Source organism: Platichthys flesus, chromosome 17 (assembly GCF_949316205.1).
Source record: "Platichthys flesus chromosome 17, fPlaFle2.1, whole genome shotgun sequence".
NCBI classification, from domain to species: domain Eukaryota; kingdom Metazoa; phylum Chordata; class Actinopteri; order Pleuronectiformes; family Pleuronectidae; genus Platichthys; species Platichthys flesus.
In genome coordinates, this window is record NC_084961.1 from 11,984,788 (window position 1) to 12,006,726 (window position 21,939).

The 21,939-nt window shown below is 43.6% G+C and overlaps 4 protein-coding genes across 8 annotated transcripts; 1 reads left to right on the top strand and 3 right to left on the bottom strand.

The window, feature by feature from the left end:
* The first annotated feature begins 37 nt into the window (after positions 1-37).
* On the top strand, positions 38-3,525 carry wipf3 (WAS/WASL interacting protein family member 3). 2 transcript variants are annotated; one of them, XM_062409626.1, is made up of 5 exons: positions 38-375; positions 563-1,258; positions 2,098-2,235; positions 2,323-2,424; positions 2,526-3,525. In XM_062409626.1, exons 1-5 carry the CDS (start codon positions 279-281, stop codon positions 2,564-2,566), a joined length of 1,074 nt encoding a protein of 357 aa, XP_062265610.1. In that variant the 5' UTR covers positions 38-278; the 3' UTR covers positions 2,567-3,525. The 2 variants fall into 2 exon arrangements, with proteins under 2 accessions (XP_062265610.1, XP_062265608.1); XM_062409624.1 differs by having other exon boundaries at positions 40-375; positions 2,314-2,424.
* A 308-nt stretch (positions 3,526-3,833) lies between these two features.
* LOC133972277 (peptidyl-prolyl cis-trans isomerase FKBP14-like) lies at positions 3,834-7,526 on the bottom strand. Its single transcript, XM_062409627.1, has 4 exons — positions 7,232-7,526; positions 6,409-6,560; positions 5,812-5,939; positions 3,834-4,853 (listed from the first exon to the last, which is right to left on the bottom strand). The coding sequence occupies exons 1-4, from the start codon at positions 7,429-7,431 to the stop codon at positions 4,695-4,697; spliced, it is 639 nt and encodes a 212-aa protein (XP_062265611.1). The 5' UTR covers positions 7,432-7,526; the 3' UTR covers positions 3,834-4,694.
* A 762-nt stretch (positions 7,527-8,288) lies between these two features.
* On the bottom strand, positions 8,289-14,916 carry LOC133972275 (acetylcholinesterase collagenic tail peptide-like). Its single transcript, XM_062409623.1, has 17 exons — positions 14,767-14,916; positions 14,543-14,652; positions 14,340-14,462; positions 14,071-14,115; positions 13,909-13,935; positions 12,891-12,962; positions 12,721-12,783; positions 12,618-12,644; positions 12,477-12,521; positions 12,297-12,332; positions 12,134-12,214; positions 11,841-11,937; positions 11,615-11,754; positions 11,381-11,500; positions 10,477-10,606; positions 9,857-9,959; positions 8,289-9,130 (listed from the first exon to the last, which is right to left on the bottom strand). The coding sequence occupies exons 1-17, from the start codon at positions 14,867-14,869 to the stop codon at positions 9,061-9,063; spliced, it is 1,392 nt and encodes a 463-aa protein (XP_062265607.1). The 5' UTR covers positions 14,870-14,916; the 3' UTR covers positions 8,289-9,060.
* A 2,066-nt stretch (positions 14,917-16,982) lies between these two features.
* Positions 16,983-19,386, bottom strand: LOC133972278 (cytochrome c iso-1/iso-2-like). Of its 4 annotated transcripts, none has more exons than XM_062409630.1 (3): positions 19,256-19,386; positions 18,681-18,858; positions 16,983-18,137 (listed from the first exon to the last, which is right to left on the bottom strand). In XM_062409630.1, exons 2-3 carry the CDS (start codon positions 18,847-18,849, stop codon positions 17,992-17,994), a joined length of 315 nt encoding a protein of 104 aa, XP_062265614.1. In that variant the 5' UTR covers positions 18,850-18,858; positions 19,256-19,386; the 3' UTR covers positions 16,983-17,991. The 4 variants fall into 4 exon arrangements, with proteins under 4 accessions (XP_062265614.1, XP_062265612.1, XP_062265613.1 ...); XM_062409628.1 differs by having other exon boundaries at positions 18,681-18,888; positions 19,256-19,383; XM_062409629.1 differs by having other exon boundaries at positions 18,681-19,088; positions 19,256-19,371.
* Between the last annotated feature and the right edge of the window lie 2,553 nt (positions 19,387-21,939).

Here is a 21,939-nt window from a genome sequence, read left to right on the forward strand (position 1 = left end):
ATCCCCAACAGAATTCTCACAAGCATGAAACCACTGAACACAATCTCTCACAAGACTGTTTCCTGGATGAATGAATCAATCCGTGATTGGCTGTGTAATTTAATATGTTTGTTAAAACCCTCAAGGATCAGAGTGTTTTTTATTTTGACATGATAAATATCCGCGTGTGTCCCTGTCATTGATGACTCTAAAGTCTCTGTGTTTTTTCATCAGATGATAAAACAAGCAGTGGAGAAACATCCAGCAGTGTCGGTGCCTCACAGGGTTCATCAGGAGGGATGGCACCCATGGGACCCTCTCTGGGTGGGCTATTTGCTGGAGGGTTCCCCTCCCTCAGGCCTATAGGACAAAGAGACTTAACAGTCAAGACCTCAGGTTGGTGTTTTTTACCAGACACATATTCAGTAGAGCCTGACCAATGTATTGGTTGGCCATTCCCATTATGTTTGATGATATGAAAACCTTTATTTGGTATTGACATCAGCCCCCAAAGCTCTAAATCGGTCAGGCTCTGGTTATTTTGACCGTCCCACTGACTCTCTTACATTCTTGTGTGTCAAAGTTTCTCGATCGAGCTCGTCAGCGTCCCTGAAGCCGCTGTGGAACGCACCCACAGACCCGGAGCCCCACATGACGGCGGAGCCCCGCACCTCCAGCCACCGCGCACACGCTCCCTCATCCTCCGCTCCTCCCTCTCCCTCTCACGGCAGCAAGCACCCACCTCTTTTCCCCGCTTCCTCCCCCCCTCTGATTCCCCCGGCCCCCTCCTCTGCTCCTCCCCCACCGCCGCCACCTCAAGCCTTCCAGGACCGTCCCGCCAGCAGGCCCCCGCCGCTCCCCTCCTGTCCTCCCCCTCCGCCGCCGTCCCAGGTCACCAAGCCCACCTGGCTTCCCATCCAGCATTCCCACCACGCTTCCATCTCCCAGCCCTCTACTCCTCCTCCTCCTCCTCCTCCTTTCCATCCTCAATCCGCTGCCCCAGGGGACCGCACCTCGGGATGCTTCTACCCTCTGCTCCCCTCTCCAGTCCACTCTGAACCGTCGAGGTTCCCCACCCTGCGGGACAGCCCTCTGGGACCTCCTCCCCCACCTCCTCCTCCACCCCTCCCATCTTCCTTTACCCCCACCTGCCCAACCAACCTCCCTCCACCGCCGCCAAAGATGGCCCCAGTGCCCTCCCCAGCCATGCGCTCACTGCCGCCGTCCTACCCCTGCAACGCTCCCACCCGACGGCCACCTGCTGTGCCCAGAAGTGCAGGTAGGTGGACGCCACTCCTTTTCTTGCATATGACTCTGCAGAATGACCATAGACTGTAAATAAAGGATGACGTCAAGTCTCCACCTCCTATCACTATCTAGTAATGAAGCCAGAATATCAAATGCCCGCCTTTCGCATTTGGAGACACAGTCTGTGCAGTAGTGTTCATTGGATGGAGCTACTGTAGTAAAATAATTTAAACTAAACTCCAGATTTCTTTGGTTAAATAAGAACTCCCCAAAACATCTTTGAGATGTGCTTGTCCCATCCACTAACATGGAGGAAGTTGTCCATGGTGAAATATAGTCTATGGGAAAGAGCAGCTAAAAAACGAACATCCTGTGGTTCAGTTTGGTTACTTGACTTCAAACATGCACTAGACGAGGCAACCAGACAAATAATAGTGATCGGAAAAACAATACAATGCACTGGACTTCAATCTAGTTGCTTACAAACAAACAAGTAAACCAACCAACCAACCAACAGGAAGGGGTGAAAACATAACATCCTTGGTTGTGTAGGAATGTAGCTTTTTAATCATAGAGACAAAATACCCAGACATACAAACACTTGATTTTACAAGTGGGATATAGATTAACTCCACTAGAAGTTACACTAGTTCTTTTGTTATGTTTTTTCTGCGTTTAAAACAGTCCCATAATATAATAACAGCTGTTGCAGGTATGTGAGCATGTGTTGTGTAACCGTTTGACAAATGTAAAAAACTGTTACACGAAGAAAATCAATGTGTTCTAAACCGTCAAATCCGATTTGGTTGTTATACTTGTTAAGATGTCAGTTCCATTGCTGACGTCTGACTCCTCTCTCTCCCGCGACAGGTGCAGGTCGGCTTGCTCCTCCTCCAGCTCCTCCGGCACGTTCCCCGAACACGGAGCTGTCAACCCGCATTCCTCCCCCACCGCCTCCACCTCTCCTGCCCCCATCCAGTCTCAGGAACGGACACCTGCAAAGCCTGGGTGAGAATTAGACACCACAACGAGAAGTGTGTCAGATACGTGAACTAGTTATCTCACTGCACCTGTCTGTCCATGCAGCTCTGGCAGATGATTTTGAATCCAAGTTCCACTTCCACCCGGTAGAAGATTTACCTCCTCCAGACGAGTTCAGGCCCTTCCATCGGATCTACCCCAGCAAAGAGAACAGAGGTGGCAGCAGCAGCAGCCCGGCACTTGTTATTTCTCAGCTTTAATTAACCATGAGCTCATCTTTATTTAACGCCTTCTTCTTCTTTCCTCTTCTCTTTCAGTGAACCCCAAACCACAAATGATTAGGACACACCTCAGATGAGTTCAGGCCCGTTCTTCTTCCTCCCACACAGCAAAGAAAAAAGGCTCTGTTCCTCCTCCTCCTCATGACAATAACACTTGTTTGGATGCGAGCCCTGTGTGTGTTTTGTTTGCGTTCAGTATGTTAGCATGTGTGGATGTGGTGAGTGTCAAACAGGCTCCATGCCTTATACTGACTATGTGACCTCTGACCTTTTCCAGTGTGGAATGTTTTGAATCTGTGTGAGGAGGAGGGCACTCCCTACTTATAAACCACACACACACACACACACACGCACACACACACACACACACACACACACACACACACACAATATACTCCAAGGACAGTGGCTCCAACTATATTTAAAATGACTCTCGACACAGTGTAAAACCTCAAGCATTTCAGTATCTACAAGCATAGAATATTTTTCATTATACCTCTTGTGATACAGTATATAGCGAAGAGACGTTTTATTATGATATATAAAGTGACACTTTTAAAGTCTGAGTTCAACCAAAAAACAGATAATGACCACCAACAGTTCCATACAAGGGGCAGCTCCTTGTACACAGTTATGTATATATTACAACTTGCTCTGACAACATCACATTTTAATCATAGTTTATATTTAAAGATTGACGATATGACCGCTCTCCCAAAGTGAAGCCAAGGTGTCTCAACCGCAACCTGGTGGCTGGCTGCAGTAAAGGTCACAAATCACGCCTCCTTAATGTTAGTGCTTACAGTACACAACAAAAGTTTTTTTTCTCAAAGATGGTTTCTGTCATTTGAAGAAGTTCTTACCACACTATTCAAGTGCTACTGTTTACAGTGACTTGTGTTATCTATGTGTATCTATGTGTTTAAGTTGTATCCGTTTTCCTCTGTTATGGGATTTCTATGCAGCCAATGAGTCAGCCTTATTTCAATGTTAACCTCAATGAGGAATAAAAGATCTCAGCTGAACACATTTCACAATTACACATAACTGAACATTCAGTGCAACGGTGCTCTCCTGTGTTTATGTGATTATTTTTCTAAACTCCAAAATAAAGTATTAAATTGTTCAAAAACAAAAGGTGATGTGAACGTTTCTGAAACTGCAAACAGCATGGGGATGCATCCGTTTGAAGTTACACTCGGGTGTCGTCTTTTATGAATAGATAATGAGTGAGGTATACAGTTCCCAACCTCCCCCGTAGCAGCCATTGCTAACACCTGTGTAAACAGTGCCACCTGCTGGTTTAGTGTGTGAATATCAAGTACAGCACAGCATTTTGTTCAAAACCCAGTCACTTTATTAATCACATTTATTTCAAGTTAGAAACTAATATAAAAACATTTTCCAAATCAGAGCAGCTATTTGCTTATTGAGGTTATTCCTGATGTGTTCACATTAAAAAAAGTCAACCTCAATGAAACAGGGCAGCACTGTGGTTCTATGACTCCTGTTTGTAATATAAACAAAAAACAGCCTCCAGCACAGTGTAAAAAAAAGCAGGAACAGTTGTGTCTCCTTGTCCATTCCCACGATTCTTCTCTAAAGGATATAGATAATTATTCTTGTATCAAAGTAAATACAAAAATTATCACTTTAATATCCATTTCTAATTGTTTTTATTTAAAAAAAATCTGATAAAAAACTATTCTGAACAATATGTCCTTTTAGAGTGCGCATGGGCGATGTACCTTTCTCACGGATATTTTGACAGACTCATTTCATTGCAGCTATCCTCTTACATTACCTGCCCCCATGGATTCACACCATTTCTGTTCCCTCAGACATTCTGTCACTCTGAAACAGATACAGATCTAAATACGTGGATGAAGATAAAATTTAACCAAAACTTTTAAGGGTTTAAAAGGAAAAGTTGAACTTTAGTGATCTTAAAGGGAGCAAAATTGGTTGACAAACAAATAGGCTAAGATTTGCAGTTGAAATATAACTAAAAGTAGCACATGAACACACTCACTGACTCAAACCCACAACACGCTGCTTAGAACAGGATAGGTTTATGTGTCCCACACCATACAAACAGGGCACTTCTATAAAACCACTTCAGGTGACCTGAGAGAAAAACCTCTGCAACCGAAGTGCATCCACCATGAACCATGACTGAGCATGTCGTGGGAGCGGGAGAGACTTTTACAGTTCATCGTGTTTGTAAGTGAACTCTCTGGAGGATATAAAGCCGTCTTTGTTCTCGTCCTCTTTTGCGAAGATGTCCTCCATCATGTTCTCATGCAGAGTGTCGTTGGGAGGGTAGCCATGACGCTCAAACTCCTTCCTCAGGTATATTTTCACCTGGCAGATCGAGTAAGGGCAGGGCAATGAGTGACACACAGCGAGGGGTTGAGAGAAAAATGAAACACAAAAAGAGACTTAAATATATTGCAGATACGAGACAAACAAATTAGTCTACACACATTTGTACTGTGTGTAGACAAATCCAGTTACATTCCCTCCAAATGAGGATCAAGAAATACCTTTACTGAATAGGCAATACTCATCTTGTAGCTTGTTTTAAACTTTGAAAGCTCATCTCCAAAATCCCATCTCCATGGATAAATCAAATTATCCAGAGTTTTAAGAATAAGTTTCGACTTATGAACTTTGAGTTTCCAGGTGTGTACAGACGTGAACCTGTCGTGAATCCCCGTACAACAAGCTTTCTGTTATTACAGATTTGTAACATCTCTTCTGTATGGGGCCACTATTGTATTAAAACCAAAATATGAGTCCCAATCCGTCCATGTGTTATCAGATTGTGAATGTGTAAAAGTATTTTCAAATATGTTTTCAGATTTGAAAGTGTATTGACATTTATTTGTTTATGTTAGGGCCTATTTATTATTATTATTAAGTGCTAGTTTTGATAGCATGTCTCTGCCACCTTGCTAAGAATAGGGCATCATTACTCAGCAGTGTAGTTTATATACAGTGTGTATGGTATAGTACAGAAGAGACTGACGGTCAGGTGACATATTACTATATCATGTGCATGTACTGCCCCCTTGTGGTCATTTCGTAGCATAAAAGTGTGAAGTAATAATTCCTATTATGTGTTGCAGATATCACTAGCGACAAACATACAGACAAATACAAACAATTCAACCTGAACTGGTGTCAAGATCATTTTAGAATTGATTTAAACATTTTGGTGTCTAGTATTGAGCCCTACGTAGGAGAGGCCATGGCTAACTCATCTACTTCATGTCAGAGTGTTTACTAAACAGAGACCAATGCAACTCTTGATCCTTACCTCATGTTTGGAGAGTCTCCAGTCATCGTTGAGGTCCATCTCCTGGAAGGACTCGTGTGATCTCGGTCCATTTCTGATTTCAACGACCTCAATGATAAAGGTCAGTGTGCTCTCAGGTGGGATCTTGCCTGAAAGAGGACACGACCACAGGATGATAGGTCAACTACAACTGAGACTGGATACAGCCGGTTTCTGTACTGAGAACCAGCTTGTTTGGTAATATGTTCTCTTATAAATATATATATATTGTGAAGACGTATGTGAGTATTAATGACAGCCAGTTAGTCGTGTTTGTTGCCGTAGCAAAGGTCACAAATGTGGAGGAGAAATTAGATGTTATTGGTTAGAGTGGCGTGTGCTTACCAGGACAGTTCACATGCTGCATGTTGAGAGAAAGTGGACTAATACAACTGAATGAGACCCTCATTCAGTGTGGCAGTCCTAGAAATCCAACAAGACTGTTTTACATACAAACATGCATCAACATACTTACATCACATAGTGTAAAAACCAAAAGCTTTTCTTAGAAGAGAGTTTAATCTACATGTATAACAACATGCAGGGAAGCTTGCATGCACACGGACACAGCTACTGTACCTTTCCCTTCCTTTCCATAGGCCAGGCTTGGAGGTATGACCAGCTTCCTCTTCTCTCCAGCGCACATGTCCTGCAGGCCTTTGTCCCAGCCTTTTATCACCTCTCTGATGCCCAGCGTGAACCACACCGGCTGCTTGTCGCCTTCGTTCCGACTTGTGGGCAGACACAGAGGCGGTGGGTCATTACAGGCTCAGATGGAGTCAGACTTCCATCTTAAAGTGACTTATTTCAAAGAACGGGGCTTATAGTAAACCAAGTACATGAAATAAAATGGATGAGTCCCTTTCACACCTTCATTTTGACCTGTGAGGAGCTTTATTCTAAAGAGTAAGGTAATTCTATGACTGTCTTCTGTTTGTGAAAATAACCCAATGCCCATATATAAAAATAGAGAAAATACAGTCAATGCTCACTCACCACTTCATTGCATTAGCTTCTGTTAGTAAAATATATTAATATGCTGTATTGGAAATGACCAAGGCCACATTGCTTTAGTACTGCTGAGTGACTAAATGACTTCATGGATATATTGTCAATGGGATGGGCAGCCTGTTTGAGACAACCATGGGGACGATGGGCCCTGCATCTTTACAAGATCGTATTAGTTAGTGCTAATGTAATGTAAGTATTTAAAAGGTAATTTACACACTCATTAGGTTTTAGTTAGTTAGTTTTGTTGAGTTAGTGGTGAGGTTGACCCATTGCTTGGTTGAGTCACGTGACCACCCACACAGATGCGTAACCATGGAGATACTAGTAGCAGAAGTGATGCTGCGAGTAATAAGCTTTTTTTTTATATTCACCTATGGTCACATCAACATACCTGGAGTGAAACACGGTTCCGTTCTCGAATAATCCGTCGTGGTGCACAAGCAGGACGTCTCCGTACTTGGACTTCCGGTGACAGAGGAAGGGTCTGAACATCACCTCCATCTGCATCTCGGCCTCAGGCAGCTTCCCCCCGCTGACAGCCGGCAGCAGCAGAGAGGAGCAGAGCCAGCTGAGAACGACCTGCAGCACCATGTCCCCGGAGTCCGTGTCCAGCAGGAGACAGACCGCAGCAGCACGGAGGAAGTTGAGCAGCAGCAGATGATCCTCGGTACGTGGCAGGGACGAGTTGTGGCAGGACCCTCTCCTCTGATTGGTCGCTTCTCATTTGAAACCCCACCCACAGACTCTCCCTCTTACACGTGGTTGCCAGAGCCACTGTTGTCCTACGGTGGCCGAGAGAGCTCAGCACGTGTAAGTAGAATAAACACGTGCAAATGAAGAAAACAAACTTCATCGATTTGATGACGTGTGCGCTGCAAAAAAGCCACAAACCATGCAAATGCAAAAACGTGCTGCAAAAAGCCACAACACAATCATACTTTGAAAACAACCTCAACAAGTTGACGACGATTTGAATTTAAAAGCAGTGTCGATTGACAACTGAGAGTGACTGGCTATTAGTCAAGCATTCACGTCAGCGTGACCTCGCAGACTCTGGCTTTAAAGATGGCGGCATTCAATATCTGGATATTTTGGCTTCATTTCTGAGAATTGGGGAGAAGGGCAGATGTGTTGTCCATCTTAATATACAGTCTATAAGTAACACTCTAATATACACCACATATCTATATTTTATATTTCAAATGATAATATAGTGTCTTAAAAAAACATGGTAATTAGAGCAAACGACGGTTTAACTGATTTAAGTGTTGGCACTGCTTTGTAGATATAACAATACATTTGGCAACGCAAGCAATGCTGCTGGGCATTAAAAGCAGTTTAAATGGTTTGGCATTGGCATCTTCTGATTTCTTGTTTTAGGTTGCCTCACAGACATGCCAACCCGCATTGCATCAATTGAATGAGTACTCTTTTGAGTGTGGGCCTAATCTTTATTGGCGTACAGTGTTTTATGAATTATACATTCATGTCATGCAGTTAATCACATTTCAGTGAATTCATATTGGAGTCATCTTGGTGTCACAGAGCAGTGTAATTAAGCTGGTGAGAAATTCAAATCATTCGGCATTCATTTTCCTTCGATCACCTTCTTTTCTAGAGGGCCACACTTTGGCGAGTACATTTACAGTACAGGTTAGAGCAGTCTGCTGTGCACCGAAACACATTTACATGCAATATGACAGCACTGTACTTCATAAATATTTGTTTTCTAATTTAATGTACATAAATATTCACACATATGTGCATACTACATTACATATAGTATCCATAATATCATTGGCTCTTTTGGAAAAGGCTCTTTTTTCTCTGTCACTACAAAAGAAGTTGAGATCACAGCTTATTTATGCATTAACAGTCAGCAAGTCATACATATTGTAACTATTTCATAGGTCATATGTTTTGTTAAATGTTTCCCACAATCAAAAGTGTCAATAACAGTGCTGCAGCCAATGATGTGACAGTAGCTGTTCTTCCGAGGCCCAGCAAAAGAGTTAAACCTCCAGCGAGGGAGGCAGTCGATTGGAAAGCTGACTTCCATAACTATCCATGGCTCAGAGCAGGCACCAGAGCGGCCCTTTAATTCCCTCTCAGTCCGTCAGGTTTTTTTAAGGGGCGAAACTTCCATAGAAATCTGATGTTTACTCCCCGTGATCAGACAGAGGAATTGCAAAGTCGCAATGCGGCTGTTAACTTTTCAGATCAGGTGAAGTACTTGCAACCGGTCGAATCAATAAGGCAGGAGTCTGTGCATCGGAGTTGCCCAAAGGATCTGCAGGGGACAGGGAGAGAGGTTTTTTAACAAGATTGCAGTAAATTCTGTACCTACACCAATGGCCTACGATGTACTAGCTAAGAGTATTTGCTTCCTTGCCAAGGATGATTACATAAGAGGATTTGGTGCACCTCTCATATCTGTACAAAAAATACGGATTCGACATCTACAGCAGATTAGCTTAGTTTAGCACTAACAATGAAAATAGGGACAAATTATAATAATTCTAGCTTTATTTAAGTTAAAAAAGTGCTTTACAAGGGCAGCAAAATAAAACAGACATGTCATAAAATCACGAGTCAATCAGGAATCACAAATATTTAAAGACACAATTATTTAGAAGAATTCTAAAAGACTTAGAGGTTTTTTTTGTTCTATAAAAAATATAATTAAAATTCAAGAATATGCCCTCTGAAAAAAGTACAACCAAGGAGATATAATGTAGAGTAAGGGAGCTTTAAAGGGGAAAGAAGGTAGATCGTTTTTTCAACCTCTGGACAGAGATGGTTGTTATGTCTCAAATCCTTGTGCTGAGCTAAGCTAACAATCTCAAGCTCTAACTTCATATATAGTTTGTCAACATGAGATTAGAAGGCATCTGTGGAAAAAGGGGAAACTGCATTGTCCAATCTTGGCACAGAAGATCTCTGTGAAATTCCATCCTATGGTGCAGCCAAGTGCTCTGGCACCTTTGTGGTGTATGTTAGCTGCGACTGAGCCTACCCAGGAAGATAGGACTTGCAGGTCTGATAACCAAAGTCCTTTCCGTCGCACTCCTCCATGCCTTCATGTCGGTAGCCGTCTCCACAGTAGGCCCACTTGCAGTCTGAGGTAATGAAGGGAAGGAGATGAGGAGGAGGAGGAGGAGGAGGAGGAGGAGGAGGAGGAGGAGGAGGAGAGTGTCATGGAGAGAAGGGAGGGAAGGGGAGACATTACTAATTGCTTTGGCACACCTCCGTGTTTCACAGATGCTAATACAGCGTTTTTCCTGCTAATTTAATTGAACAGCCGAGCCGAGTGTAGCAGGAGGATGGCAGGAAAAAAGAGAGGGTGAGATTAATGAAAGATCAGGGGAAGGTTTCACAGTGCGCACTGCTTTGATCCTCTGCCATGTGGGCTCAGACTCTGTGGTGCACTGTAGTTAGACTCTGTGGGGCGTCTCATGAGCAACTGGGTATATGGCAGCATGATGTTTATGCAGCAAAAAGCTTTGTAGTTAAAGAGCAGTGGTTTTTTCTTCATCTAGCAGATCTGTAGATCGTTATTCAAGCAGCTATTTTAATCTTTATCTATACATTGCTGAGCATGTGTTTATAGACGAGCAAGAGAAGCAGGTAACTCACTGAGGCAAGCGTCAGTGACAATCTGGTTTCCATCATCACACTCCTCTCCGTGCTGGGCCTGCACCTTCCCGTCCCCACACACCCCCTCTCTGTCTGGGACTTTCTCTGTGGACTGGAACGCCTGGAAGGGCTGGATGAATCGTGAAGAGGAAAACAAGCGTTGACTTCAATTTTCAGGTGACCAGATGTAATGGGATCTTGGACAAACACCAGGCTTAACCTGGTAAACTACAATGGTACTCAGTAGAGCTCATACCTCGACAGCACCTTTCATTTATTCAAGCTGCACCAAATTTCAAACACTGTTGTCAAAATCCAAGAAAAAACTGTTTTGTAGCAATATTAAAGATACTGCATCCTTCCTCACAGTTTTGTGGATTTGCATAATCCTGCAAACTAATAAACAAACAAACAACTGCAGATGAAAACACTAGGATAGGACTCAGTAGAGAAGGAACCACCGCCAAGGCCCATCAGCCCCTTTCAATTCAATCAAGCTGCACTAACTTCTTACACACTCTGCCCTTTTTTCAGACATGACCTGCTGGTTAAGGGAATTGGAAACAGAGTTTGGCCGCAGTTTGTCTTTCACACATGCCCAAAGCAGCAGGAGGTTCTCTGCACAGACGCGTTTACAACAGCAACAAATCCTCCACATTATTCAGGAGAGAGGTGGAGCTGCCGGGCGCAGCAGACAGAGGTTCTGTCTATCGTGTTAGAAGCGTCATCAAACCAACAACTCTCTCTGCTGGCAAAAGCTAGAAACTTTAGATAATAAAGTGTAAAGTTTAAATTAAGCACACTTTTGGCCTTGATATATAAAGTAACTGTGAGCTATTAATCATGTCATGTGCTCATTGGCTCACTGACTGTGAAATATACTACAGCTTTCAGCACCGGTTACCTGTATGGGCTTCCATCCATCTTTATCTTTAAAGTACAGCATCCTCTGATCCTTCCTAAATGCCAGTGCATTGTCCAGATGGAGACGGCCCATCTCCTCTTTATTGGTGACCACAAATATCTTCAAGTAAACAAAGAGAGGACATTAAAGACTGACAAAATAATGATTGCTTCAGCAGTGATACACATTCAATTTGGATGATAAAAGGCTGTATTGTTATGACCAGAGTCTTACTGCAGGGACTTTATTGGAGCCCCCCCGTTGTGTGTAGCTTCCGAAAGGAGCATTATTAGCTCCAGGCGTGGTGTCACAGTCACAGCGACCTGGTGCACCAGGGAGTCCCTTCTCTCCTTTTTCACCTTCTAGATAGAGACCTGCAGAATAAAACTTACTTTATGACACGGTGGTAACAAACACATGCCTTCACCATACTGATTGTGTTTGTGTGCGTGTGTGTTACCTGAGGCAGGTGGACCAGGTGGACCAGGAAGGCCATTTGGACCTGGGGGACCTGAAGGGCCCATGACTCCTGAGGCTCCAGTCTGGCCCTTCATGCCCTGTGCAAACCAGAAAACATCACAATATTATAAAATACACACACATAAATACAGTCGTGTTTCAATGACTTTATCACAGCTATATAAGTGAGAGTGACATGTAGGCCACCTGTGTATTTGTTTCTGTGTGTGTGTGTGTGTGTGTATGAGCAGAGTCAGGCAGTCTTGTGTATTCTCCTTCCTGTCTTCCTCTCACCTGTTTGCCTCTCTTCCCAGGCCGCCCAGTTGGTCCTCTCCTCCCTGAGACTCCTGGCTCTCCCTTCGGCCCCTGCTCACCCTGGGAGAGGAGTGTAATTGAGGAACAGCCTTATGATGTTAAATCAAATATGAATGCATCACCATTGATTAATCATTCTTACCTTCTGGCCAAGCATCCCGGACAAACCAATGGAACCCTTTAAATTAACCAAATGAGAGCTTTAATGTGAGATGACATGTAATTCCCACCACAGATTAGTTACTCGAGTGTTTAAAGTTGATGTAATATAACACATAGAACACAAAAACAATGTCAGGGCCTGAGTAAAGGAAACTCAAACCTTATCGCCTTTTGGTCCTGCTGACCCCAGGTCACCACGAGACCCCTTTCAAAGAAGAAAAGGGGGAGAGGGAGGTGAAACGTAGGATATAATAATTTAGTAAATTCAAGCAGCTACTATGGTGCATGTAACTGAACTCACCTTATCTCCTTTGTAGCCAGGTAAACCCTGAAAAGGCAGATGAGTGAATGATTAGACAGAAGGGCATCAAACATGTGTGTGATGATGTACAGATGTGACAAACCTTTGTCCCTGGTGGGCCCCTCAATCCTGGTAATCCCATGAGTCCTGAATCCCCTTTCTCACCCTAATAAAGAATAAAAAAACATGACAATTTATTTTGGTCTGTGCCATATTAGTAATGAGCCATTTTCCACAAAAATGTGTTAGTACATGGAAAACCATGAGATTTACCGTGAGTCCCTCAGGACCAGGCCATCCAGGTTGCCCTTGTTTCCCGGGGAGACCTGGTGCTCCTGTACGACCCTGCAGGGACACAAACTCATTTGTCTCTGCTCGTTTAATATAGGACCTGCTAATTGTGTGGTGTTAAGCTGTAAGAGTTAGTTGTGGAGCGGTTTGCTGACTGACGGTCTTGTGGTAACTCGGCACCTTGTAACTCCACCGTGTTTGTCGATGAGGCTCAACACCATGCTTGTTTAATGACTGTGCTGCCGGATTTTGATGGAGACTAACAAACAAGCTGCGAATCTGTGATGCCCTGATAACAACAGGACGAAGGCTACAGCCTGCAAACCATAACAATGCCACGGACCTTAACGAGTGGACTGGAATAAAGCTTTAATCGAGCAGGAGGTGCCAGATATATTACACAACGCCCTCACGTCTCGGTGACACCTGGACGAGTATCCCAGAGGTGCTGCAATGCCTGCGGCGTGCTCCTGTTTAGCCGCCTGTCATTAAATCAGAGGCCCGCAGAGACACTGTGGACCTGCTGCTGCTGTGTGGAGTGATTTATCATGGAGAGCAAAAGCACTCAGGGAGATTAAAGTGCAGAAGTGGAATGCTGGAGAGGCTGGATCAGCAGGACTGGAGTCCAGTACGGTGGGCTAATGGAGCCAGGCCAAGGCAAGGAAGGAGGAAGAAGGGGAGGGGGGGGGGGGGGGGGGGTCGTAGGAGGAGAGAAGAGAGGGGGATGATGAAGAGGAGGACGGACAGACCACATCCAGGGATACGATCAGGTTCTGGTACGTGGCCGCAGCGGCTACAGAGTCTAATGTAGCATGACCCATTTGGCAGCTGCCGAGGATATTTTGAGCGCATCAATAGACAAATCGCATCACCAAGATCGAGGATGTATCAGCTGGACAAAGAAATCCAGATCGCATTATTCCAAGGACACGCGAGAGACGGACCAAAGAGGGATGAGCGAGAGAATGAGATATATACGGGAGAGGAGAGAGAGACTCACCTTTGACCCCGGGCGTCCAATTTCTCCCTGGAGGAGGACAAATGAGGGGACATGAGGGAGAACGCTCATTAGAGCTGAGTGGAAAACACAAGGACACACGCACACATATTTTCATGGCAAAATACATTAGAGGCATATTTGAGAAATAAAAAAAACACAAACCTTCTCTCCTTTCGGTCCTCTGATGCCAGGCAATCCACCTTGTCCCTGGAAAATGAAAACAAATCTATACAGCTCACACATCCACTATTGCGCACAGACAAATCAATACTAAAAAAGGTCATTTGGTTTGACTTCCACATCATTTTTAACAATATTTGCATCTACAGTATGATTTCATTACGTGATGCACTGTGATGTATCCGATTGATAAGCTACTAATGGCGGTTTACAACATTGTGCAGTATTTTATTTTGAAAACCAAGCCTTACGTCTGGGCCCCGGGGTCCAGGAGGTCCGGGGGGTCCAGGCGAACACCCCTCAGGTGTTACAGGTTTTTCTCTTTGCTGCCCCTCTCCTCCACCAACACTTGGCTCCAACAGGCTAATGTAATCCTTCAGACACACAGGTTTGAAAGTAAATGAGGGCGCATCAGGCAGACAGGTCGAGTGAGAGTGTGTCTGTGGAGACTTACAGGGCTGCCTCGCTTCCACAGCTGAGGCGGCGGAGGGAAGAACAGCGGCGGAGGCGGAGACACGAGGCAACAGGGGTCGAACCTCATCGGCTCTTCCAGCACCCTGAGGGCTGAGAGGCAGGCGGGGGGGGGGGGGGGGGGGGGGGCAGAGAGAAGCAGCCGTGACAGAGGCAGGCATGTCCGTCAGTCAGGACACTCACACACACAGATGGATGTCTTCTTACCTGACTTGGCGGAGAGGATGCTGTCCATGAAAGGGTGATGGGAGGAGGCCCACGCAGGACTCAGGAGAAGGTGGAAGGACACTGCAATTTTGACCAGGTCCATTCTACTGCTTTACTTGTTTACTCTAGTTTCCCTGAAACACACAAACACAAGCTGTCTCACACACACACACACACACACACACACACACACAGAGTCATGTCCCTTATAAGGACATTTCATTGACTTAGATTGATTACCTGGAGACATACTACCACTTCCATTAACCTTACCCATACACTAACCCTAGCCCTAACCCAACCCTAAACCTAAACCTAAACCTAAACCTAACTTAACCTAACCTAACCATAAAACATGTCTTCATCTTAAAATGTAATGACTTATGTTATGGGAGCTTGCCTTTGGTCTGTGTACCACATCTCAGCTTCCCACAATGTAAACAGGATTATGTTCCCACAACACACACACAAACAGACAGACACACACACACACACACACACACTATTTATGCTGTCTGAGGTTAATGCAGTTACTGGCAACTGTCACCTCCCCCTCTGTACTGTTGAGGATGCTTCATCACTCCCTCACTTTTGTCCTCTATAGTCTCTCTCTCTCTCTCTCTCTCTCTCTCTCTCTCTCTCTCTCTCTCGCTGTCCTCACAGCATTATAAACCTGTTGCCCCTCAACACTGCAGCAGATGCAGTCAACACTGCGCCCCCCCCCAAAAAAAAAATAAAACTCCAAGCAGCCCTGCATGTGCCATGATGAGACCATGCACTCACTGACAAGGCATAACAGTCATGCAGCTGTCACAGGTTCACCCCCCCCACACACACACACACACACGCCTTCTTGCCATTACCTATTCCCAAATCCACGATTAAACGAATATGTGATATGTGCAATTGAAATGATAATCCCGCGTCGAGCCACGTGCGTTTTGCAGAAAAGATGCTGCACAGGACGCAGTTCACTCCATCTTCACTCTTGAGGCTCACACCCCTTCTATCAGTCTCTACACAGCCTGCAGCTCGTTCTAATGCCCCGAGGATGCATGGACAACAGTGTCACCCACACCATGCACTGCTTTTAACGCACGCCCCTTACCTTCCACTTGAAATTGTCTGTCTTCTCTCACCTAGACGCAGCGCACGGTGCGCAGTCCCTCGCTCTATGGCTCCTCTGGCATCTGGCGCGCTGTGGATCTGCACCGCCAATAAATCTGATCCACTTATCGACCGGCGTCTTCCCACACAACACAGCTGTTTGGAGGGGGGGACCTGTAGCACAGTGAGTGGAGCCAACACAGAGGTGCCGGCTGCGGATCAGAGCCCCAGTCACGGCTGTAACATCTGGATGGAGCTCAGTGCAGCAGCAGGTTGAATGTGTGAGCTCACCGTCCGCATGCTGCCACTCGCTTGGCACGTTTAATCTCCATAGTGATGCTGATGGTGTCTTCGTTAGAGAAATGGCTCCATCTCCTGGACATTTCGCTCAACGACAGATTTTTATTTTTTTTTATATTAGGAAGGTTTTATAAATTTGACCCATGTAATTACAAAATACCTCCAAATTACCAGACCAAGGAGATGGTGGGGGACCTTTGTAAATCAAAACTACCTCGACCAGTGGATCAACATGGGGAAGACATTGAAGTGGTGCAGTCTTACATTTACAGTATTTAGGTTGGAACCTGGATGACAAGCTGGTTCTCTAACACTGACACAGCTGTTTTTTCTCTGGAGGCTCAAGTCATTTAATGTCTGCAGTGAAATGCTGCTCATGTTGTGTCGGACGGTGGCTGTGAGTGTATCTTTGTTGCTGCAGTCTGCTGGTGAGACACCTATTTATCTTTATGCAATTTCATCCTTTGTTTGCCTATTTATTCAATATTTGTCATTTAATTTAGATTGTGTACAGTATCCTATTGTCAGTTTTATTTTAGTTCTTTTATACCTTTAATAAAACCCATACGATTTTAAGTTACCTTTGTGAGCTGGGTGCGCCTTGATTTCATTTTCCTGTGATTTCACTAGTGAATGACATAAAGTGGATCTTGAGTCTTGTATCTTTACCTTGCAAACCTCAGACATTCTAGTTAGTGGATGACCCGCCCTCAGTCCTGTTTGATTCATTATGACAAAACAGAGATATGTAGAAAAGAAAACAGGTCATTTTTTTGCATTCACTAAAAATGTTTATTTAAATTCAGTATAACCAAAACCTAACACAAAAGCACATTAACGTTCATTGAAGTTATCAATACAAATGTTCATGAGCTGCAGGACACTGACATCTGCTTTGAAATCTACAACATCTTAAACATACACACTTAGGACTTTCAACACATATGTGTAAAATAGTACACATCTATTGCAGGAGCCACAGTTTAGGCCTTGGTGAAATGTCAGCAGTTTCCCAACTAGGAACCTTTTAACGGATACAGCAATTTGGGCTTTCTTGGGGCACATTTCTGGATAAATGTGCCCCATTCTTGGCAAGGTGTCATGATATAAACCTCAAGTGGCCAATGTGGGGGATATGACCTAAATAGCACAAACAAATTCGGGGCCACCTTTGGCACCTTTGGTTGATATGCGGTGTTGCTGTGGCTTACTTGTGGCCCAGATCTGTCAAACAGGAGTGGACCACCCAAGTGCCTATAGTTCCATGTGGTATGTGGAGCGGATGACAGAATCTGGACCAAACGTGGGGCGACATAATAGGTTAACTAGTAGATGATGATCTGACCTGCGATTCACTGGCAACTGGTGTGTACCCCAAAGTCAGCAGGGCTCAGCTACAGCTCATGACCACAACACTAAAACTTTTTAAAAATTGATCCAAGTAGAAAACACTTCATAAACAGAAAGAGACCCAACAAGCAATATAACCCTATAACAATTACCATTACAGTTATGGTAAGGAGTAGGATTTAAAGTGGCGACAATGCAAAGTGTGTGAAACCAGATAGTTTCTGTGCAAGTGGCAGTAAGTTTTTATTTGTAAACGACAGCTTTTAGAAAAGGAAGGCTGCCCCTTTAAGAAGCCCCGCCTGAGAAGTGACTGGAGGAATGCTAATTAAAAACAGTCTCCATGTGAACTAATACAGTGTGGAAACAAAGTTGTAAGGCAACAAAAGGTAGTCCCAGAAATAACTAATAAACTGTGAAGGTACAGTGTAACGCCACTGTCTGCAGCTGCATGATTGTTCTGTAGTATTTTTAGGAGGTGGCGTCTTTTAAATAAGCTATAATATCCTTTCTGTCCTTTTTCCTCCTGAGCCCAGAGAAGATCATCTTGGTACCGGGTATGTACTTCTTTGGGTTTTCGAGGTAGACATTCAGAGTTTCCTCGTCCCATATGATACCTGAAACAGCAAACACACACGTCAACTGCATGTTAAGATTTGTAATAAGTTTTCATGAAGTAATGTCACGTATATATGAACAGCATGAACTGTTAACACATGTTGTCACTTGGTTTAGCTTTTCCTGCCTCCACAAACAGGGGCAGAAGTCTCCTTCACTGCTGTCCCACCTGTTCAGACCTGCTCCTCTAACTGCCGGGAATGGCAAATAAAAGAACCAAGCTGCTGTGCTGCACTGCACTTTGAAACATCTATCTATCTATCTATCTATCTATCTATCTATCTATCTATCTATCTATCTATCTATCTATCTATCTATCTATCTATCTATCTATCTATCTATCCATCTATCTATCTATCGGAGTAGCTTCTTTACTAAAACAAATACCTTTAAAGACTTTAACCTTACCTATGAGACTTTTGAATGAAACACAAATTGTCGCTTTTGTTTCTGATTTGAAAGGTTTTGCTTCAGCTGCACCTTGGTCGTAATTTTTCAAATTCAACCAATCAGTCTCCAGGAATTGCAGCAGTGATCCATACCTTTCTCAATGTTGGCCGTTGTGTAGGAGAAGCCGGGTGCCTGGCCCGTCTTCCTCCCGAACAGACCCCACAGGTTGGGTCCCACTTTGTGGCGTCCCCCCTCTTCCACTGAGTGACACTGGGAGCACTTCTGGACAAACGCCTTCTTCCCTTTCTTGATGTCCCCCATGACCCGCAGCTGCAGGGAGGAAAGATCACAGCGGCAAATCTGGAAGTGTACGACAACACATCGACTTAGAGGAAAGTGAGACAGAATGTGAGACCCAACCCAGGGCACAGAGGAAATACAACATTACCCTGAAACTTCCGGATTGCTGCTAAACAAGTTTTTATGTTCAGAGAGCAAAAATGCAGCAGTGTTGAGTTGGGAAGCGAATGAAGAAGCCAAGTCACAGCTTTCTTTACTCGCTGAAAACAGAGCATATAATACAGACGTCCCATTATACTGAAAACATCAAGGGGGAAAACACAGCAGTGAACAGTTTAGGAGAGAGGGTACACAACAACACGAGGAAGAGAGTGAAAACACACTGCACACAGGGGTGAAACAACCGAACACAAAGTTCACTGTGTACCTGACAGGATAGTGAGGGTCCAGGTGGAAGTTTTCCTCCCTTTTGCCCGAGTCAAACTTCTTAGATCTCTGTGTTGTGGCGTTTTGTTGGGGATGAAACCGGCAGTAAAAAAACTCGAAAGCCACACGGATCAACTTTCTGGAGGGAGGGAGGGTTTGAGTCGGGTTGGAAACATATTGCACAACCTCCTCCAACTGAGTGTGGGCCACGCCCTGCTACACAGCCAGGTGAGGTATTCTAAATATGTTATGGGAAGAAAAAAACATATTTCTGCTGCAGTTGAAGCTTTGAAATAAGATGGTGTGATTTCATATTTGCTTTTTAGGGCATTGGCGATAACATGAGTCGAGGTGGTAATGCATGAGTGAGTGAAAGTATTGTGTTTCGAAGCAATTATTATTTATTATCAGTGACATCTGGCCCCTACCCCTCCTGTCCCCAGTTCCCCTCAACTCGCTCTGCCGATGACAAATGTTTTAAACAGCTACGCTCTTTATGCAAATAATTACACGGAGGATGAACATGCAGAGCGAACATGCACCATATCCATCAGATTTGAAGCAGACGACAACAGGCACCGTAAATAAAAATTCAGGAAATGCGCAAAATTGATGGAGTCGACCTTGGAACCTTGGTGCTGCGGCCGTTACTCATGTTGTGAATCACACCTGCACTTCTCCTGCTGTGCCATGTCAGAACCTGAGGTGTGAAAAAGGGACAATAGGATCAGAGCCACTCCTGTTGTTTTGTATTGGGTCATATTCAGACACTAGTGTTGTGTAAGTTCACACCTCTCATGAACTAGTTCAAAGTTCAGTTCATACAAGTAAACATGAATAGTTCACGTTCATAGTTCACCATTTAAATTCTGAACTAGTTCATAGTTCAGTTCATTTCATCGTTTTAAGGTGGAAAGTGAGAATGAAAGACTTAACTTACAGTTTTTCTCCATTGCTTTGGCTCATTTCACGAAATGATGTATGGCAATTACTGTAACAATTTCCATGGCAGTATGAGTTCAATAAACATATTTTATTTGAAACCTTGAATAAATCTTTTTTCTGTTTGATACACACATTCAGTGACCATTCAAGGACTGAGCCAAGATTGAAATGTGCACATGAGGGATATTCCTATGGTCCACTGCCATCCTGACAAAACATCTAAACATTTTGACCTGTAGTGTTTAAACAATGCCAAAGGGACTTTTCATTTTGGGGGCACTGACTATTTGTATGAGAAAAGGATTTAGTTTTGACTGATGAGTTGTCTGTTTTGGGAGAGATATGACCTTTTGCAGGTGTGCTATGGAGTTTTGCTGAACCATCTATGTTATTTTGAGAGATGAGCCACAGCAATCGAGAAGGACATTTTCCTTTTGGGGGCACTGACTATTTATATGAGAAAATGATTTGGTTTTGAAACTTGAGTTAACTGTTTTGGGTGAGATATGACCATTTGAAGGTGATCTATGTAGTTGTGCTGAACCATATGGGCTATTTTGCCAATTGCACTTAGAGCTCTGAGAATGTCATTTCTGTTTCGTGAAATGAGCCAAAGCAATGGAGAAAAACTGTAAGACACATTTCAGAGAAACTTTACTACATATATTTGACAGCCTAACTTAAAAGTTACTTTTATATTTTTCAAAATGCTGTTCAAATTCTTTATTTGTCATTGAGTGCGTTCAGTGCATCGTTCTTATAAAAGTGAAAGTGTTCAGTGAACGCATTCTTTTGCGTTCATTCATGCACTGCAGCACACAGACACAGACACACACATACACACACACACACACACACACACACACACACACACACACACACACGCACTGTCTGCACACATCATGATTTATCTATTTCAAATCTGTTATCAGACCTTTGACGTTTTCTCACATCTGACTGTTGAGACATATTCTTAATCCAGCAGATTGTCTATTTTACTTTGGAGTTTCTCGCCCTCTAGTGGTGGATCAGTGTAATGAACAAACCCTGCTCATGACTCCTGACTCTTTAAGGCAGTTTAGCGTTTTTTGTGTGATGCACTACTACTTACTGTGTATGACTATTTATGAAAGCTAAAGCTGTTATACACTATGAGTCCCATTGTGAAAGAACACACATGAATCAGCATAGAGTTGCAGATAAGTATAATCTCGAACACGTATTGGGAACATTCCCTGTATTTTATTTTTATTGAATATTTTTGGTATGGTATTCATAATGGGATTTTGGGGATAAAGTGGTTTGAAACATAGAAGATAAGAAACATGTTAAGTGCTACCTTGCTGTATTTATATTGTTCAGTTGCTTTCAGTCCGTTTGCTTGATGGTTAACGTTGTGCCCCACTCTACCTGCATTATGAAACAAAAAGACTTAGGATTAAGAATACAAAATATTTCACAAAAGTCTCCTTGCAAAACCAAGTAGATAATAAATAACTAATTCATTCATGAAAGTAAGAAATCATGCTATTTAAATGTTTCATTACATACAAACAAATAACAGGGGAAGTAGACAGAGACTCTCTGTTCATCTGTGAGTGTAGTGGTGGTTGTCTAGATAATTGGAATAATTGTCATTTCATAATATAATTTTATAGCCCAACACTTTCCTTCTGAAGCCACATATACAATCACTAGATATGTTTTTTTATTTACACAAAGAAATATCAGTCCCCCTGA

Bases quoted from the DNA above. Each gene is read 5' to 3' on its own strand.
- wipf3 (XM_062409624.1), top strand. From the start codon at position 279: ATGGCACCCATGGGACCCTCTCTGGGTGGGCTATTTGCTGGAGGGTTC. The intron at 376-562 runs GTTGGTGTTTTT...TGTGTGTCAAAG, and splicing joins CTTAACAGTCAAGACCTCAG to TTTCTCGATCGAGCTCGTCA. The intron at 1,259-2,097 runs GTAGGTGGACGC...CTCCCGCGACAG, and splicing joins TGCTGTGCCCAGAAGTGCAG to GTGCAGGTCGGCTTGCTCCT.
- LOC133972277 (XM_062409627.1), bottom strand. From the start codon at position 7,431: ATGGTGCTGCAGGTCGTTCTCAGCTGGCTCTGCTCCTCTCTGCTGCTG. The intron at 5,940-6,408 runs GTACAGTAGCTG...GTCCTCTTTCAG, and splicing joins CTATGGAAAGGAAGGGAAAG to GCAAGATCCCACCTGAGAGC. The intron at 4,854-5,811 runs GTAAGGATCAAG...TCGATCTGCCAG, and splicing joins GGAGACTCTCCAAACATGAG to GTGAAAATATACCTGAGGAA.
- LOC133972275 (XM_062409623.1), bottom strand. From the start codon at position 14,869: ATGGACCTGGTCAAAATTGCAGTGTCCTTCCACCTTCTCCTGAGTCCT. The intron at 11,755-11,840 runs GTAACACACACG...TTTATTCTGCAG, and splicing joins ACCTGGTCCACCTGCCTCAG to GTCTCTATCTAGAAGGTGAA. The intron at 9,131-9,856 runs GTAGGCTCAGTC...TGTCCCCTGCAG, and splicing joins TGCAAGTCCTATCTTCCTGG to ATCCTTTGGGCAACTCCGAT.
- LOC133972278 (XM_062409630.1), bottom strand. From the start codon at position 18,849: ATGGGGGACATCAAGAAAGGGAAGAAGGCGTTTGTCCAGAAGTGCTCC. The intron at 18,138-18,680 runs GTATGGATCACT...TTGCTGTTTCAG, and splicing joins AACGGCCAACATTGAGAAAG to GTATCATATGGGACGAGGAA.